Consider the following 19,254-nt stretch of genomic DNA (forward strand, 5'->3'; position numbering starts at 1 on the left):
GAGCAGACCAGGGGCAGGAAGGGGTCTGGCAGGCATTGGTTCTGCCTGAGGACTTCAGGGGAGTCCCTGGTGGCACTGGGGCTGGGGCTGAGGGTGTCTGACCACCATCGGCGCCCTCCTCCTTCTCTCTGTGGGGCTGTAGCTGGGTAGAGACTCATGGCCACTTTCCTCTCTCTGAAGAACCTGAGCTGTGCTGCTGCCGCCCCCTCCCCCAGGATGAGAGAGAGAGACAGAGACTGGGAGACACTCAGGGAACCAGAGCAAAGGGAGAGAGAGTGAGAGAGAGAGACAGACACTGATGCCTAAGGAGATGCCAAGGGGGCTGGCGGAGGGAGGGAGTTGAGGCAGGAGAGCAGAGGCTCCAGCCAAGGTCAGGACCACGCCCTTCAGCATGAAGATGGGGGCTGGGGATCTATATCAGGCTCTCTTTGCACTGACAACAAGGGAGGCCCTCTTGCAACACAGGAAAAGAAGAAGCCAGACTGATGAAGGAAGTGCTGGTCACTCGGGGGTGGGCGGGTTTGAGGAAGGCTCCCACCCTCCCTCTGTCCTCTGGAGGAGGCTGATCCTTGCTCTCCAGATGACAAGAGTTCCCCAAGGTGGCCCCTACATAGGGCCTCCCTACAGTGCTGTTTGTCTTCTCATCTCCCTGGAGGAGAGCAGGGCGATGGGGCTGCCCCTGCTGCTGCTGCTGGCATCTTTGCAGGCTGGTGAGTGGCCCGAACCACCCTGGCTCTGCCTGAGGCCATGGGAGGAGTCCCTGGGAGGGGCTGTGACCGGGTATCTGGAGGAGTCTGCTGGGGTTGCCAGCCAGGCCTCCCACCCCTAACTAAGGGCTGTTCCTGCAGTGCTGGGTCCCCTCCAGCCCCTCACCTCCTCCCTATCCCAAGCCTGGAGAGGAGTCATCCAGGCCAGAGGGCCAGTCCTACCATCTGTCACCCTACTGCCCTTGGGTGAGCGTGCCAGACCCCCTGGGGTTATCTTTGTCTCTCCCAATGGCTTCCAACTCTCTCCTCCTCCCTCTCTCCTCTAGGTAGCTCGGCAGGATCCAATCCAAAGACTGGCTATTGGGTCGACCAACCAGAGCACCTCTCAGCCCCCCAGGGTGGCTCCATCCACATCCCCTTCTCCTTCAATTACCCCCGGGTGTTAACCAAGGTTCACAACTTGAGTATATCCTGGAGACGGAAGCACTTCCATGGGGAGTTCATCTACAACATGACCCCTCATTTCATCCATAAGGATTACAAGAACCGGCTCTTGCTGAACTGGACGGAGGGTTCAAAGAATGGCTCCCTCCAGATCTCGAATCTGCGGCGGAAGGACGAAAGTGTCTACTTCTGCCGGGTCCAGTTGAACACACTGATTGGCTACAAGGAGATGTGGCAGTCCATCCTGGGGACCAACCTCATGATCACCCGCGGTGAGTCCAGCTGCCCCGGCAGCTGCCACGCCCACCCTACTGAGGCTCCTGCAGGCCACAGACACCCTCATCCCCCAGACCTACCCAGGCCCTCTCTCCCTGACCCTTCTCTCAAAGTCCTCTCCCTCTCCCCTCCACTCCTCCCCATGCCTCTGACAACTTTACCCTTTTCACCTTAATCTTCCCCAAACCTGGGCTGCCTTCCTTGCCACTTCCCCTCACTGCCCCCTCCAGGTCCAGCCCCGACCCCCACTCCCCAGGCGTCAGCAGCTTTTGGGCTCCCCAGTTAGCCTCCCTTCTTGCTCCAAGCTGGGGCTCCAGTCCCGCCCCCTAGAACATGGCCCTCAAGGGTCCCACCTCATCCCTCCTGTTTCCTCTCCTGTCCCATCTCCCTCTCCCCCCACCTCCATCCTCTTTACCCTCCTTGCCTCTTGACATCCCACCAAGCCCCCACCCCTCCCTGTGCTTCTCCGTCACATTGTCCCCATTGTCCACTCTCATCCTGCTCCTCTGTCCTGGTCATTAAGAGGCGCGTCTGCTGCAGCAATAGGGCAGCTCCCTCTACTGTGCACTGCATCCGGCTGAACGCCTGGGTGTGCATCACCCCAGTTAACCTACACCGCGGCCCCACAGTAACAGCAGGTACTGCTCTCCTTCTCCCTTTACAGATAGGGAAACTGAGGCTCCCAGACCTAACACCTGCCCAAAGTCACCCTCGGGGTGGGATCTGACCCTGGTTTAATCCCAGACCCTCCTCTCTTAACCAATTGCTTGGCCTCACCCACTGACTTGATTGTCTTGTTATCCTGACCTGTTTTTTGTTTTTGTTTTTGAGGAAGGTTAGCCCTGGGCTAACTGCTGCCAGTCCTCCTCTTTTTGCTGAGGAAGACTGGCCCTGAGCTAACATCCGTGCCCATCTTCCTCTACTTTATACGTGGGACGCCTACCACAGCATGGTGTGCCAAGTGGTGCCATGTCCACACCCGGGATCGGAACCAGAGAACCCCAGGCCGCCTAAGCGGAACTTGCGCACTTAACCACTGCACCACTGGGCCATCCCCTGTCCTGACCTGTATTAAACCTAATAATCCATGTGTTGCATAATAGATCTCCATTTCTGGGTGGGGCGTGGGAACTTGAACCCGGGTTAACTGTCTCCAGAGCAGTGGGGGAGGGGGTCTCTCCCAGGCGCTGGCAATAGGGGTGCACTGTCTGTAGAAAATCTTTTGGAAAACTAAAGATCCTCTAAGTCGGTTTGCTTTTTATAATGACTTGGGCTGGCAGTTCTAAACAATGTCAGTGCAGCATATCTGTTCCCTTGGGAAGGACGCTCTCTGTGCCTCCCCTTGTAAACTCCTGCCCCGTCTGCACCACTGGGCTGGTTTTAGGGCAAACAGAAAGTGGCTCATCCTGATTAAGCCTTGGATTTATAATGTCTGCCCCTCCCTTTGTTCCCTTAAGTGGCTTCTGAGAGATGTGGCCTCTCCTTAGGTCCCTCTGCCTCCTTCCGGATCTTCCTCACTTTTCTCATTTCTCCTTTCAGTCACATTCACTATGAGCTTTTTCATCAATAAATTAATTTTTTCAATTAATGCAATTAGATACTCATGCTCATTAGTTTTTTAAAAATACAGGAAAGTAATAAAAAAGAAACCTTTCCAACCCAAGTGCAGTACCCCCATTCAAAGACATCACGCCAAAGGAATATTTGTCGCAAAAGTGACTGATTAGTTTGTGGTTGGCTTATTGATTTTTTTTCACATACAGATGTTTTATTTCTGTAGCAAAATCTAATTGTTCTCCTTCGTAATTATTCTCTTTTATTTCTAAGCCCCAAACCCCATGTCCCACTAGGGGTTGAAAATACTTTAATTTCTTCTTATTTTTGTATAATTTGATTACTTTTCACAATAAAACTCTTTAATATAGTGAGAATTTCTATTGGTATATGGTGTGAGGTGAAGAATTCAATTGATCTTTATAGCAAGAAACAATCAATTGTCCCAATCCCATTTATTGAGTATCTTTTGTGCATTGATTCGTAGGCCTGACTTTCTAAGTTCTTTTGAGGAATAGCATCCGGTTCTAGTCTGTCTGTCCTGTTTCACTGGTCTGTCTGCTCTTATATCACTGTCACACTCTTTTAGTTCTTGTGACCTTATCGTGTTTCATGGCTGATAAGACTGTTTCCATCTCAACCACATGACTTCTTCCTCAAAAACCTTATTATTGTTGCCTGCCTGTTCTTTCACATAAATGTTAGAACAAGTTTGACAAGTCCTCAGAAAAACACTCACAGGGATTGTGTAAATCAGAATTGTGTTAAACCTGTAAAGCAATTGACAGAAACGGAAATCAGTGTAATATACAGTCTCCCACCCAGGAACGAGTCCTCTTTCATGTTCGTCAGAAGACCTTGGGGGTGTTCTTCTAAAGATTATGTAAATGTCTCACAAGACTTTTTCCTATTTATTCTTTATTTTTATTATGAATGTGCAACATTATTTTTTGAATGTTTACTTTTTACAGTTTTCATTGTAAAAGTAATACATAAATTCTGGCCAAACTGGAGGGTTTACCTCCATGCCTCCCCAAAGCTACTAAAATCACAGCGAAGAGAATTTTTAAGACAAAAATCCACACGGACAAAAATATGTGAGCCAGGTGGACAAAAACAAAATTTGGGAAGCTGGAAGCTGATAGACTAGTGTAACTGGCTTGGGAGACCAGAGGAGCTAAACCCTAAGCGAGGAGTGGGGAAACCCAGAAGAAAGGCGATTTGCACCGCAAAACCCCCTAAAGGTTCTGGAATGGCGTCCACAAGGACCCTTGGAAGTGGGAGCGAAAGGAGTCTGAAAACTAGAGGACAAGTTGAAAATTGCTTTAAGAAGGAGGAAACCTCCATCCCCCCATCTCCCACCCAGCGGAAGACTGGAGATGGGCTTTCCAGAAAGGATGAACAGAGGGACACTGGGAGGATTACACCCGACATACGGGGGGCAAAGGTTCAGTCCTTGAAACCGGAGGTTTGGTGAACTGATGAGACCCTACACACCTCGACCCCCTAAGATGCTGCCCAAGACTCAGGCAGCCAGGCTGGTATCCCCCCACCACGGGCAGAAGATCAGGGGTTCTTCTCTGGGAAATCTATCTGATGGGCCAAAAAAGACCTAGAAATCTAACCGATCACCCTACAGCCCACTAACTGACAAGCACTTTCTCCCACCCACACACACAGCTTCCAGTCAGCCGGCTCTCTGCATGCTGAGAGCCAAGGGCACAGGGAGAGTGGGGTCTCAGCCTCACACCAAGTCCCCCAGCACTGCGGATGCACCAACGCCTCAGCTGTGTCTGGGATGCCGAGGTCAGACATCCCATTTTAAAATATGCTTAGACTAAACATTTAGGGAAAGCTTCTCCCATGAAAGGCAGAGAGCAAAAGGAACCAAAACAACAGAGGGAGAACAGAACTTTCAAATAACCATCATTGTCAGGAAGTTCAGAGGTCGCATACGTGTCACCAGAAAGAGTGCCTTACAAAGGAGCTTTCCAAACAGTAAAAGAGCTCTTGGAAATTAGAGACGTAATAACACGGATGGAAAACTCAATAAAAGGATGGAAAGACAAATTTTTTAGAAATCTCTCCGAAGGTGGAATAAAAGGTCAAAGATTTACAAACTGTAGCATGTTGAATTGAGGCCCCCGAAGATATGTCCACATCCGAATTTCCAGAACCTGTGACTGTTACCTTACGTGGTGACAGATGTGAATCAGTTGGGGATTGTGAGATGAGGAGGTTGTCTGGGATGATCTGGGTGGGACCTAAATGCAAACACCAGTGTCCTTAGAAGAGAAAGGCAGAGGGAGCTTGACACAGACGGAAGAGCAGGCAGTGTGGCCACGGAGGCCGAGACAGGAGTGAGGCGGCCACCAGGAGCTGGAAGAACAGGGAACAGACCCTCCTCAGAGCCTCCCGAGGGCGTGCAGCCGGCTGACACTCAATCCCCAGCTGCTGTCCTAGGCTGTGGGAGATTGAACTCTGTTGTTATAAGTCACCCAGTCTGTGGTGATCCGTTACAGCAGCCACCGGAAAGTAAAACAGAAACTAAAAGGAAAGACAAGGAAAATTGAGGATTGGTCCAGGAGGTCTCACCTCTGACTTAACAAACACTGACTGAGTGCCTGCCATGTGTCAGGTGCTAAGCTGGGCACTGGGCAAACAGCAGTTAAAAACAAAACAAAACAAAAAAGGGCTCAACGATGGAACGTACACTTAAGTGTGGGAAGAAGACTAAAAAAAAGCAAAGAAATTAATTCTGCCTGTATGTCAGGTGTTGGTAAAAGGAGAAAAGGAGGAAAAAGAAGCAGAATCAGTGGGATAGAGGTGGCTGGGGTGTTGCTTTATTCAGATGGGACAGGGCAGGCCTCTGGGACATTAGCCAGAGTGCTGGCAGGAAAAACCAGTCAAACAGGGTAACTGAGGAGAGTTTTCAGTGGGGCACAGGGTAGGGAAATGAGTCAGGGATGGTGAGACCCTTGGGAGCAGCCACAGGCCTAAGGAGCAGGGGAGGGAGAAAGTACTGGTACCCAGAGAGGACTGGAGTACATGAGAGGGCCCCAGAGAGGAGCTGTAGCCTCTAGGAAGATGGAGTCAATATGATGGCTAGTTTTAAGTGCCAACTTGACTGGGCTAAGGGATGCCCAGACAGCTGGTAAGACTGTTTCTGAGTGTGTCTGTGAGGGGCCAGAAAGAGATGAGCAGTGGGTGGGCATCATCTAATCTCTTGAGGGCTCAAATAGAACAAAAAGGTGGAGGAAGGGCAAATTTGCTCTCTGCTTGAGCTGGGACATCCATCTTCTCCTGTCTTTAGACATTGGAGCTCCTGGTTCCCGGGCCTTCAGAATCAGACTAGGACTTATATCATTGCCCCTCCCCACCCCCCAACCCAACCCAGTTCTCAGGCCTTCAGGTTTGTACTGGAACTACACCGTGGGGTTTCCTAGGCCTCCAGCCTGCAGGTGGCAGATTGTGGGACTTCTCAGCCATCATAATTGTGTGAGCCAATCCCTCATAACAAAACTCTTCCTGTAACTCTATGTATCCTATTGGTTCTATTTCTCTGTAGAACCCTGACTAATACAGTGCCCATCAGGGAAGGGGCCAAGGGCTATGCCCTGACCTACCCTCCTCTCTCTTCTGTCTCCTGCCGGTGACTCCCATTGACCACTGAATAGGAACTAGCCAGTGAGAGAGCCCATGAGTGGAGTCCACCAGGACCAGCCACCAAAGGCACAAAACAGGGTAGAGAAGAGTTGGACGGTGGATCTAGAGAAGCTAGTAGAAAAGTCCAGCCTAGGAACAGATCAGGAGGAAGTGAGGGAGAGGTCGGGAGAAGAATATTCCAGTCAAGAGGGAACAGCGATGACAAAGGCCATGAGTTGGGACAAGTGTGGCTGAAGCAGATGAAGAGGCTAAGGGTGGCAGGAACCGAGGTCAGAACAGGCAGTGGAGGCAGGTCCTGTGGTGGCTTTGAAAGCCAAGGAAAGAACTTTTCACTCTGAGTGTCATGGGAGCCTGTGAGGGTTTCCAGCAGAGGAGTGCCATGATCTGATCTACGTTGATCTGATCTACATTGTAAACGTGTCCCTCTGGTTGTCTATGGAGAGTAAGATTATACAGATGAGCAAGGTCAAAAGCAAGGAGGCCAGTGAGAGATGATGTGGCTTAAACAGGGTGACAGCAATGGCAGGTGAGAAGTGGCCAGATGCTGGTGATATTTTGAAGACAGAGCAGACAGGATTTGCAGACGATTGGATGTAGGGGGTGACTAAGAGAGAACCAAGGACGATTCTAAGGCTTTTGGCCTAAGTATCTTGAAGAATGGAGTTGCCATTTACTGAGAGGGAAAATGGGAGAAGAACGAGTCTGAAAGAGAATCTAGGTTTCTGTTTAGGACATCTTAAATTTGAGACGCTACCAGACAAACAAATGGAGGCAGGGAGATCTGAGTCTGGAGCGCAGGGGGAGATATGGCTGGATGTGTAAATGTGGGGGTCATCAGCATGTCGCTGATGCCCTGGGACTGGAGGTGATTGTCTGGGAAGTGAGTGTAGACAGGGAGGAGGTCCTAGGACTGAACCATGACTGGTCCAGGTGGGAAGACAAGGAGGAGCCAACAAAGAAGACTCAGAAGGAGCTGCTAGGGGGGCAGGAGAAGAACCAAGAGAGAGAATGGTGTCCCAGAAGCCAAGTGAAGACCCGTTTCATGAAAGGGAGAATATTAAATGCTGAGAAGTTGAGTAAGATGGAGAAAATGTGGATGTAAGAGATCTAAATCCTCAGTTTCAATATTGCAAGTGAATAGATACCACCTAAAACCACAAAATCAAGCAACAGCAGTGTACACATGTCATTTAGAAATATGAGGTTAATGGCCAAAGGAAATAGCTAAAGGTGTTGAAAATAGTTGCCTCTGGGGAGTGGAAAGGAGTGAGGAGGCTTATGCAGGGTCGCTGTTTTTATAAGCTGCGTGGAATTTGCTGACTCTTTAAATTATGTGCCTATACAACTCTGATAAAGATAAGTGTTACATTTTAAAAATAATAAAGGGACTGGTAATGCTTGCACATAATAAAAAAAGAAATGCTCAAATGACACAGACGGGAGTCAAATGAAAAGTAAACTCCTCCTTCTCCACTTTGTCTCCCCGGCCACCACCTCCTTCCGTGGAAATGTTCACCTTACAGACGTAGATACAGATGCAGATTTAGATGGAGGTGTAGACATATGACACAGTAGAATCCAACTGCACACTATTCTGCTCTAAACTTGCTGTTTCTACTTCCTGTACGTCAGGTATCCTTCCATTTCAGTACATAGGCGTCTGTGCCTGTTTAAAAAATGGCTGCCGGTCTCCCATGTACAGTGTATCACATTTACCTAATCAGTCTCCTATTTAAGGACATTCAGGTTGTTGTCACATCACAAACAAAGCTGCAAAGAGCACCCTTGAACACAGACCTTTGAACACGTGCACAGCATTTCCATGGGATAAATTCCTAGCACTGAAATCACCAGGTCAAAGGGCATGCACGGGTCTTTCACATTTTGATAGATAGTCCCACACACATTCCCAAAGGCTGTGCCAACTTATACTCCAGTTGTGTGAAGGTCCTCTTTCCCCAAACCCTCGCCAATACTGGGGATTTTCCTCCACTCAGATCAGTAAGAAAACTGGCCTCTTATTTTAATCTGCATTTTAAAAAATTATGGGGGCCAGCCCCATGGCCCAGTGGTTAAGTTTGCGCGCTCCACTTTGGTGGCCTAGGGTTTCTCTGGTTCAGATTCTGGGCGCGGACATGGCACTGCTCGTCAAGCCATGCTGAGGCGGCGTCCCACATGCCACAACTAAAAGGCCCCACAACTGAAATATATAACTATCTACTGGGGGAATTTGGGGAGAAAAAAATCAGGGGAAAAAAAGAAGAAGAAGATTAGCAACATTTGTTAGCTCAGGTGCCAATCTTTAAAAAAAAAAAATTACGAATGGATATTAGCATCAGGTCTATGTTATCATTTTATAAATGAATTAGAAGTGTGTAGTTTTCCATATTTCTCTGTATTCTAGAATCTTCTATGTGGGAAGTATCTGTTCCTTACATTTTGACAACAATTTACCCATAAAACCTCCTGGACTTAGCATTTTTATGTTCTTTCATAGCGTTCTTAACTTCTTTGTGTGCTTATTGGTTATAGCTTACCACTGCTTAAATCCACTTTGTAAAATTTTTGTTTGTTTCAGAAAATCATCCATTTCTCAAGGTGAAAGTGAGTGTAGATTTACAGAGGTTTTTAGATTTATCAACCTGTAATTGAGCATATACGCACTCATGATTTCAACGGACTCTTCCATTGTTGTTAGGTTTGCGAGAGTCTTGTCTGTTTTCCTGGGTTTTTTCCCCCTAAATAACCACTTCCTGCATTTATTATTCCTACCACTATTCTGTTTTCTAATAAACTTATTCCTACAAAGGTTTTCATTAATTTCTAACTCTGAGTTTTCTTAGGGCTGGCTCTTTTCTGTTTTTGGTAATTTTTCTTTAGAAATTGACTATTTCATTCATTTTTTTGAATCTTTCCTGTTTTAAATAATGAAAGCATTTAATACTATGAACTTAGTTTAGAGTGCGGCCTTAGTCATATTCCAGGAGGTTTTTTAAAAATATGTATTACTCTGGTTTTTATTTTCTAAATAGCATGTTATTATATATATTTCTTTGACTAAGTAATTAAAATTTTTTATTTCAATTGATAGAGGGTATTTACACTTCCATTATTAATTTCTAATAAAAGTAGACAGAGAATTTGGTTCACACTAACACGAAGATCTCATTGAAGTGTGTTTTTTTCCTGTGGCTTAGTATTATGGCAATTTTTTAACAGTGCATTAAACATCTACAAAGGTATAATCTGTTTGTAGGACCTAAAGTTCAATATATATTAATTTAATTAAATGGTACATTAAAATGGTACATTTTATGTTACATACGTTTTACCAAAATAAAAAAAAAATTTTAATCTGGTGATTTAGCCATTGTCATCCCTATTTGCAGGTGATGAAATGAGGTTCTGAGGTCACACCACTGATAGGTGGTAGAGTCAGGATTTAAACTGAGTGATCTGTGTCTTTTGATTGGCAAATTCAATCCGTTTACATTTAGAGTGATTATTGGTGTGTGGGGGGTTAATACAACCATTTTATCTTTTGTTTTCTGGTTGTTCTATATTTCCAGTGTTTCTTTTTCCTTGTAATTCTGTCTGCCATTTTAGTTGGTGGTTTTTTATGATGTTTTTCTTTATTTTCTCTTTAGTTATGCTTTGTGACTCTGCTCTGATTTTTTGTTTTCTCGTTACCATGAGGTTTACATAAAAGATCTCATAGATGAGATAGTCCTTTTTCTGATAGCCTCTTATCTCTATTAGCCTGTGCAGGTTCCATCCCTTTCTTCTTTCTCTTCTGTGTTTTTGTTGTCACAAATTATTCTTTTTGGTGTTGTTAGTTTGCGACCAAATTGTATGGATTATAGTTATTTTTGATGTTTTCTTTCCCTTTATCTTTTATGTTATGATGGTTTGCTAACCTGTTCTGATATAGAGCTGTAATTTTCCAATTCTGTCTATCTATTTATCTCCTTGCTCAAGATTTTGTAAAACATTGCTTTTTAGTCTCTGATGGGGGGGCTCCTTTCAACGTATTTTGTAAGGCAGGCTAGTGGCAATGAACTCCCACAGCTCTTGTTTCTCAGTCATCTCTGAAGGATAATTTCATTGGTTAGAGTATTCTTGGCTGATAGATTTTGTCTTTTGGTATTTTGAATATATCATTCCATTCTCTCCTAGCCTGTAGGGTTTCTACTGAGAAATCCACTGAAAGCATGATGGCGGTTCCTTTGTAGGTTATTTTCTTTTCTCTTGTTGCCCTTATTTTTGCTTTGTCATTGGACTGTTTTAATATTATGTGCCTTGGAGAAGGTATTTTTGCATTGAAGTAATTAGGAGTTCTATTAGCTTCATGTACTTGCATGTCCAGTTTCCTTCCTCAGATTTGGGAAGTCCTCAGCTATTATTTCTTTGAACAAGCTCTCTGCTCCTCTCCCCCCACTCTTCTCCTTCTGGGATACCTATAATCCTTAAGTTACTTTTCCTAATTGAGTTGGATATTTCTCAAAGAATTTTTTCATTTTTTTAAAATCTTAGTTCTCTCTCTTCCTCCACCTGAATCATTTCTAGGTTTCTATCCTCAAGTTCACTAATTCTCTCCTCCATATGACCTGCTCTATTTTTAATGCTTTCTACCTTATTTTTCTTCTCATTAATTCTGTCCCTAATGTCCAGAATTTCTGTTTGGTTTCTTTTAGAGTTTCAGTCTCTTTGGTGAAGTGCTCTTTCTGTTCATTAATTTCATTCTTGAGCTCACTGAACTGTCTTTCTGAGTTTCCTTGTAACTCGTTGAGTTTCTTTATGATAGCTGTTTTGAATTCTCTGTCAGTTAGATTGCAATCTTCTGTGACTTCAAGTTTGGTTTCTGGAGAGTTGTCTTTCTCCTTCCGTTCTGCTGTGTTATTGTAGTTCTTCATGATGACTGATGAACTGATCCTCTGCTGGTGCATCTGTGGCAGTAACCACCTTTCTTATTTGGGTACAGCCTTGGTTACTTTGGTCCTAGGCTGCTTTTGGTTGTATTTGAGAGCCTGCCCTTTCCACCCTCCACTGCCTCTGCCACAGGCATCATCAGTGCTATATTTGTATGCTTGTGCCTCCAGGGTTGCTGGTACCTTGCTGCTTACAATGTCACTTTAGTCTCAAGTGTTGCCACCAAGGTCACCAGGCTGTGAGCACTTCTACTGCTTCTGAGGTCGCCTGGGTCTCATGTTCCTCTACTGGCTCTCTGCGGGCTCTCCACAGACTCAGATGCTGCTGCCCCATGCACCACCTGTGCTGGTGCTCGCAGGTTGTCTGTGGGTGCTGGTTGCACTGCTGCCAGGGGTGCTGGGTTTGTGGGGGTCTCTGTCGCTGCCAGGGCCCCAGAGAATTGTATGCAGCCACCGCTGCTGGTGGAGCTGTTGTTAGCGTGATGCCACTATGGGCTGGGTCACTGGTTCTGCTTTGGTTTCGGAAGCCTCTGGTCACAGGTTCCACCTGCTACTGCCAGTGGGGAGCAGGGGCTAAGCGAGGAGAGGTTTTTTTTGTTGCTCACTGAGCAGCCTCTGGTTGCTGGCACGAGCCAGTGTGTTTTGAAAACAGGTCAGACCACCTCACCCCATCCAGAAAAATCTGAGTTTTGTATACTATCCTCACTGTCAGAAAGACCTGGCCACTTCCACGAGAGGGGGAGGGGGCGCACACACTAGATCTGCTGGGAGATGGGCAGGACATAGCCAGCTGCCTTCTCTGCCCGCATTGGGAACACTCACGGGTAAGCAGGCTGAGTCCACTGGGAGGGAGCAAGCTGAGCCTGTTTTCTCACAGGCATGTGGGCCAGTGTGAAGATCCATGCCCTGGATCACCACTGTGGGGGGAGTAGGAGGGGGCTGCTCCCCTAGTTCCATTGCCTCCTGGGGGTCCAGTCCACCGACCTTCAGCTGTATAGATGCCTGGATCTCTTCTGCATCCTGTTGTGCTGTGTAGGGAATCCTCTGTTGATGAATGGATGGTTGTAACTTAGAGGGGAGACACAAAGGGAACAACTCACTCCACCATGATGCTGACATTACTCCTTAAACCGTGTGATCTGGATTCTAAGTCTTCAGCATTCCCCTTTTACTCCCCTCCCTATGTGAGAGCTTCAGAAAGTTGCTCTCCAACCCCAACATTCCCCAAACTAGGGAACAAGATGTAACAGTTTCATCCAGATACTGCCACACCCCCAAGGGAGAATTTACTTATTTCTCATGTCTTCTTCAGCTGTCAAGAAGACCACCCTGGGCCCTACCACCACTGCCACCACCACCACAGCTGACCTCAGTGTCTCAGAGGGCCAAAAGAGCTCAGGGTTTTGGCCCCTGAGTCTGGGAGCCACAATTGGGGTGGCGCTGGCTGGCGCTGTACTCCTAACCTTGATTTTGGGACTGATGGTCTACCTGAGGTGGAAGAAAAAGAAAGGTAAGTGGTTCAGAGCCCCGCCCTCTCCCCTAGCTTCCCAGTTGGTGTTTCTCAGAACCCACCTGCATCAGAATGACCCCAGGTGCCCTTAAAAATGCAGATCCCTGCTGGGCTCGAGGTCTGGGAATCTGAATCTGCATTTTTAACGGTCTTCTCAAGTGGAGTCTGTGCATGATCAAGTTTGAGAATCACTGATCCAGACCAGTCCCTCTCCACAATCTGATCATTTTCCGATTCTCATCTCTTGACTTAATCATTTCTCATCAGTCCTCACCTCTTGGTTCATGGGGAAGGGAGAGTCTCTGAAAAAGGTAAGGAGAGAGCTGAAGGGACAGGAAGTTGGCTCTGCTCAGCAAGCATTGGTTGAGTGCCCATTTTCCAGGGCCTGGCTTGTAGTTGGAGATAGAAAGTAAATAAATCATAGGCCCTGCTTTCAAGGAACTCAGTAGGGGAGGGAAAAGGAGAAGGAATCTGCCTCAAGGGCTAATTGCCTCAAATGGAAAGAGCTGTGGTAGGTTGGGACAAAGGAGGGGTGATCAGGGAGGACTTCTCGGAGGAAGCGACGCCTGCAAAACCTCTCAAAGAATAAAAAAGAATTAGCCAGGCAAGTGGTGAAGGTGGGGAAGAGGTCACTGTCCATCCAGGGGGAGGAAGCCATTCTGGGACCTGTAAGTAGCTCAGTGCTGTGGAGGAGGCAGCAGCTGGAGGAGAGGACCTTGTAAATCATACCAAGAGCCTGTGGTCCAGAGGCAACATGAAGCAGCAAAGTGGCAAGCTCAGCTTCGCCTTACAGATACATCAGTCTGTGGTGGAGGGGCCGGAGTTGGGCCAGGCTGGGGTCAGTCTAATGCCCTGGCCGTGTGGATGGAGGGAACGGCCAGATCCTGGAAAAGTTTAAGAGGGGAAACCAGTAAGACCTGGTGATGGGCTTGATGTGGGGCGAGGGAGTGGAAATAAGTCCCCTGTTTTCAGCTTGGGTGACTGAGGCTATGATGGAACCATCAAGTAAATTAGGGAACAAAGGAGGTCAAGACCATGTGTGGAGAGAACGAAGATTCTCTAGTTTGGGTACTTTGTGTTTGAGATACCTGTGTGGCATCTGAGTAGAGATGTCCATCAGAAATTTGGATGTATGCACTCACAGCCCACAGAGAGGACAGGGCGAGAGGCATTGATTATTTATACCCCAACACCCTCCAAAATGGATTTGAAATTACCTTAAAGAGAATTTGCAATGAGAGGAGATTAGCCCTCTCAGATGTTAAAGCACAGAGGTGCCGAGCGTAGAATGTGGACCGCCTGCAGTCAGTCCTGCCTCACACCCTAGCTGGGCAAACTCTTGCACATGGTACTATTATCTGGGCCTCAACTTACTCATCACTAAAATTGGAATAATAATAGTACTTACCTAGGGGTTGCCACGACGATTAAATGTAACGCATTTAGAAAGATCCTGGCACAGAGTAAGCACTAGATGAGCCTTAGCACTTATAACTATTAAGCTACAATAATTAAAATGACTTGACACTGTCATATTAATACACAGATAAACCAATGGAAGAGAAGAGAAAAACTCAAATACAGGCAGGATGTAAACAGACCCAAATATATGTGGAATTTACTAGGTTAAAGGTAGCATTTCCAATCAGTGGGGAAAGATGGGTAATTCAATAAATGGTACTGGGACCATTGAGTAGCCATCTAAGAAAAATCATCTTATCTCCCTACCTCATAATTTGCACCAAAATAAGTTCCATGGAGATCAAAAATTCAAATGAGGGAAAAACTAACCCTCAGAAGAAAGCAAATGAGGCTATTTTATAACTGTGGAGTGGAGACAATGCCCTAAGTATGACATAAAACCCAAAAGTCATGAATAAAAATATTGATAAATTCAACTATGTAGAAATTTTTTTATTTTTTATTCTTTTCTTTTTCTTTTCTAGGAAGATTAGCCCTGAGCTAACATCTGTGCCCATCTTCCTCTACTTTAATATGTGGGACACCTGCCACAGCATGGCTTGTCAAGCAGTGTGTAGGTCCGCACCTGGGATCCGAACCGGTGAACCCTAGGCCACGGAAGTAGAACGTGCAAACTTAATCACTGCACCACCGGGCTGGCCCCTAGGATTTTTTTTCTTAATTCTGCAGATCAAAAACCATCATGGTTGTCTCCTGAGAGTGAGAATGAGGGTCAGAGATGAAGAGAAAATGTGACATAGTCACTCAGGTAATGGGAGATGGTATTTAAGGATTTATCTCAGATAAGAAACAGTAAATCCGTAAAAGCCTCATTGCACGATTGTGTTTTTCCCCAGCAGTATCCAACCACACAGGTTTAGAAACCTTTAGGACTTGTTGGCTAGGAGTTGGGTTCAGCTGCTAGCACCAGAGACCAGAAGTAATGGTGGCTTACACAAGACTGAGTTTATTTTTTCCCCTCATATAAAAGCATCTGGAGGCAGACAGCAGAGGCCACTGTCCCTAGGCACTCAGGCTCCTACCTTTCTGCTCACTGTTCTAGATACTGGCTTCCATCCTGAAGGTGGCCTCATGGTCCAAGATTGCTGCTAGGACTCTAGCCTTTATTTCTGAATTCCAGGCAGAAAACAGGATGAAGGAAAGGACCAAAAAACTATGCCCCAGCTGTGTGTCCTCCTTTAAAAGAGCCTTCCTGAAAGACCTACCCATAACTTCCCCTTGTATCTTACTGGCTAGAAGGTAGTCACATGTCCCACATCTATCTGTAGGGAAGCACACTGCCACTCCAAATAAAATCCAGATTCTGTGACTGAGTAAAAAGTGAGTGGATTTTGGGTAAGCAAATGGCATTCTTGCCATGGGACACATCCAGGATTGGAGATTTGTCAGCTAGGTGTGGCCTAAGGACAGGGGAACACAGGAGGCCAAGGAGCTAGTGAGAGCAGGGATGGAGAGTGGAGGGTTCAGCAGGGAGCTTGGATAACCTGGAAGAGAGCAGATTATCAAGGGACAAGAGTTCAGTGAGGTCAAAGCACAGGTATGGCAGAGAGAGAGTTAGAAGGACAGGAAGTTGTAGCATAAAAATGATACCAGCACTGGGGCCGGCCCAGTGGTGTAGTAATTAGTTCACATGCTCCACTTCGGCAGCCCAGGGTTCACCTGTTCAGATCCTGGGTGCAAACCTATACATCATCAAGCCATGCTGTGGTGGCATCCCACATAGAAGAACTAGAATGACTTACAACTGGGATATATGACTATGTACTGGGGCTTTGGGGAGAAAAGAAAAAGACGGAATTGGCAACAGATGTTAGCTCAGGGCCAATCTTCTGCACCAAAAAAAAAAGAAATGGAGGATTTGTGCCTGGATCTTAAATAAAAGGTAAAATGATACCAGCACTTATTATTTCAGAGTTCTCAGTCCCAGTGATTAAAAACAAAGTGCAGGGTATGGCTGAGTGGAGTGGAGGTCGCTGGAGTTGGGGGCCCCAGTGTGTTCAGAGGGTTGTCCCTGTAGATGATGAGATCTCCTAGGATGGTGATGGGTGGTGGAGAGGAGGTCTGTGGACCAGGGGCCAACTCCCTGGGAAATCCTGTAGAGAGACTTGAGGAGGATGTCAGGGTCGAGGGCATGGGGAGACAGCAGAGGGTCAGTGGAAGAGGATGGAGAGGAACGGGCTGCAGTGCAAACATGGATTCCAGTCATGAGGTTCACAAGGTGGGAGAGAGAAACAGCCACCACTCAGAAGGAAAGCACAAGAAGCTGGTTTGTCAGGGCAGGAGGGAGGGGTAGTGCCTGTGACAAGAGGAGGGAAGGAGAGGGGTGGATTGGCCAGGGCTCAGCAGTGGAAGGAACAGGCTGGGGGATGCACGGGGAGTCCAAGGAAGGGAGAAGGAAGCAGAGGGAAAGGTTGGGAGAGAGGGCAGGGTGAAGCAGGCACAGGGTGCAGAGAAGAGCTACTCTCCTGATGTGGTGTTGGGGACAATAGCAGGACAGATGTGGGCGCGGAGTCCCAGGCCCTTCCCAGAGGGGTTTCGGCAGAGCTGCTCGCTGCTCCGGTCTCTCCAAGGATGGCTTCAGAGTAGGACGGAGCAGAGAAGGCAGGAGGAGAAATGCCGTCCGTGGATGGCACACTGACACCGTTTGTCCCCCTACAGGTCTGCGGACTAAAGCCAGAACCCCAGCCAGGTGAGTGCTTGTTCTCCAAGGTGGGGCAGGGTGGGCAGGGGGCACTGGTTTGGGGAACAGGGAGTTTCCTATGAGAACAGCAGGAGTGAGCCTTTCACAGCTGCTCCCATCCTGACTCTCCAGTCTGAATCCTCAGGTGTCCCCAACAGGCCAGGCCCTTCACTTCCTGAGGCTCTGTCTCCTAAAAAAAAAGCAAAAACAAAAACGAAACCCTGAGAACAGTGGACTGAAGGGTCCAGCACTTTCTCTGATTCTTTCCCAGAATGGCAGAATGCTTCCCCCTCATCTTTCTCTGGTGCCCCCTTTCCTCCGCCTTTCGTCCCCATTTCTAAGCTTTTCCTTCCGTGCCTCCTGGTTTCTCTCCATCTTGAACCCATGCTTCCCAAACACCTCCACCTCTTCCACGTTCTTCCTCTTTCTGCTCGTCATCCAGTCTGTCCTTTCCCTGTGACCTGGGTGAAGGGCCACAGATCCTCTGCCTCCAGCTCCTCCGCTGCTGTCTTTTCTCAGAGCAGCTTCCCTCCTCAGCTCCCAGCCTCGCCTCCTCTCCTCTTGCCGGGCTCCCCTTCCTTTCTCAGCCCTGGTCCTTCACACCCTCCAACCTCCTCCTCTTCTCCAGCCTCTCTTCCCATTCCCACACTCTCCTTTCCCACGGACCGCTCCCTCTTCCCTGTGCCTCCCCCACTCTTGCCACTTGCCTTCCTCTGGTGTCTATCCCGTGTTGTTCCCTCCCCCCCCCCCTTTCCCCCCCCCCCCCCCCCAACCTTGGCGTCTCCTCCCGGGACCAGGGCCTGAGCACCCACCCAGAGGACCTGAGATTAGCTTTGCTGCTTTTCATTCTCCAGATTTTAGGGCTGCAGTGCCAGCAGCGAGGACAGGAGCTCAGCCTGAGGATTTCTCTCTGCCCCTTCAATAAAAGCCACGTGGCTAGAACAATCCCCCTTCAGTGGGCACTCGGCGACCTCTGCTGGGCTACGCTGAAAATTGCTTCTCAGTCCTCTTCCCGGCAGCCTCCTTCTGACCCTACACCACTGCATTCATCTTCTGAGCCTCTCCAGGCAGGTCGCAGAGCCCCCAACAAAGAGAACCACCAGATGCGGGTTTTAACTCTTTCCTGCCCTGCCTCTAACACATTTTCCGCCCTCTTGTTCCCATGCAGGGGATCCTTCCAGAACACTGAGGAGAAGTACGAGAATATTGGGAATAAAGAGGAGAAGTACGAGAATATTGGGAATAAAGGTAAGTCCTACCACCATCACTCCCCACTGTCCACCAGTCTTCCTTCTTCCCACACACTCCCTACCCACACAGGTGCCCCAGTATTCTCCTCTTTCCTCACCCACCATCCCACACGACCCTGGTCCTAACCTAGCAGATAACCTCAGTACTGCAGCCCCCTGCCCATTTCTCTACCCTGGATGCCTTGCCACCTGACCCCAGCACATCTTGATTTTTTCTAGGACAATATACAGACCCCAAGCTGGACCCCAAGGTAAGGAGCTCAGACTAGGGCCAGAAAGAATTAAAGGGAAGCTTGGAGAAGGTGGGGTGGAAGGAATAGAGGGATGTGGTATCAACGGGGCACTCAGGTCTGGGATGGTTGCTCTCAGATGGGGACAGCTCCCCCTCCACTGACTAACCCCCTTCTCTTTCGCTGCCCAGGATGACGGCATCCACTACGCCTCCCTTGCCCTCTCCAGCTCGACCTCACCAGCAGCACCTCCCTGCCCCCCTCCCCATGGGAGCCCCCAGGAAGAGACCCTATACTCTACCTTGAAGGCCTAAGGAGCAGACTGAGGGACGACTTCCTTAGAGTAAGCTGTGTGGAGGGTCTCAGCTTCCAATAATAACCCGGGCCACACACACACACGACTCAGAAGCCAGCAGGTGTTGAAGGCCACCAGGGACCTGAGACAGAGCCATCTGCTCCAGTTCCCTCTTCAACTTCCTAGCCTTGCCCACCAAAATAAAAGTACCCAGAGAATTTTCCTGAATGCA

General features: G+C 47.9%; 1 protein-coding gene across 1 annotated transcript; it reads left to right on the forward strand.

Moving 5' to 3' along the window:
• The first annotated feature begins 487 nt into the window (after window positions 1–487).
• On the forward strand, window positions 488–19,254 carry PILRA (paired immunoglobin like type 2 receptor alpha). Its single transcript, XM_046665471.1, has 7 exons — window positions 488–710; window positions 1,034–1,423; window positions 12,888–13,085; window positions 17,226–17,256; window positions 18,416–18,495; window positions 18,717–18,748; window positions 18,919–19,254. Exons 1-7 carry the CDS (start codon window positions 581–583, stop codon window positions 19,039–19,041), a joined length of 984 nt encoding a protein of 327 aa, XP_046521427.1. The 5' UTR covers window positions 488–580; the 3' UTR covers window positions 19,042–19,254.

Source organism: Equus quagga, chromosome 7, assembly GCF_021613505.1.
Source record: "Equus quagga isolate Etosha38 chromosome 7, UCLA_HA_Equagga_1.0, whole genome shotgun sequence".
NCBI lineage: Eukaryota > Metazoa > Chordata > Mammalia > Perissodactyla > Equidae > Equus > Equus quagga.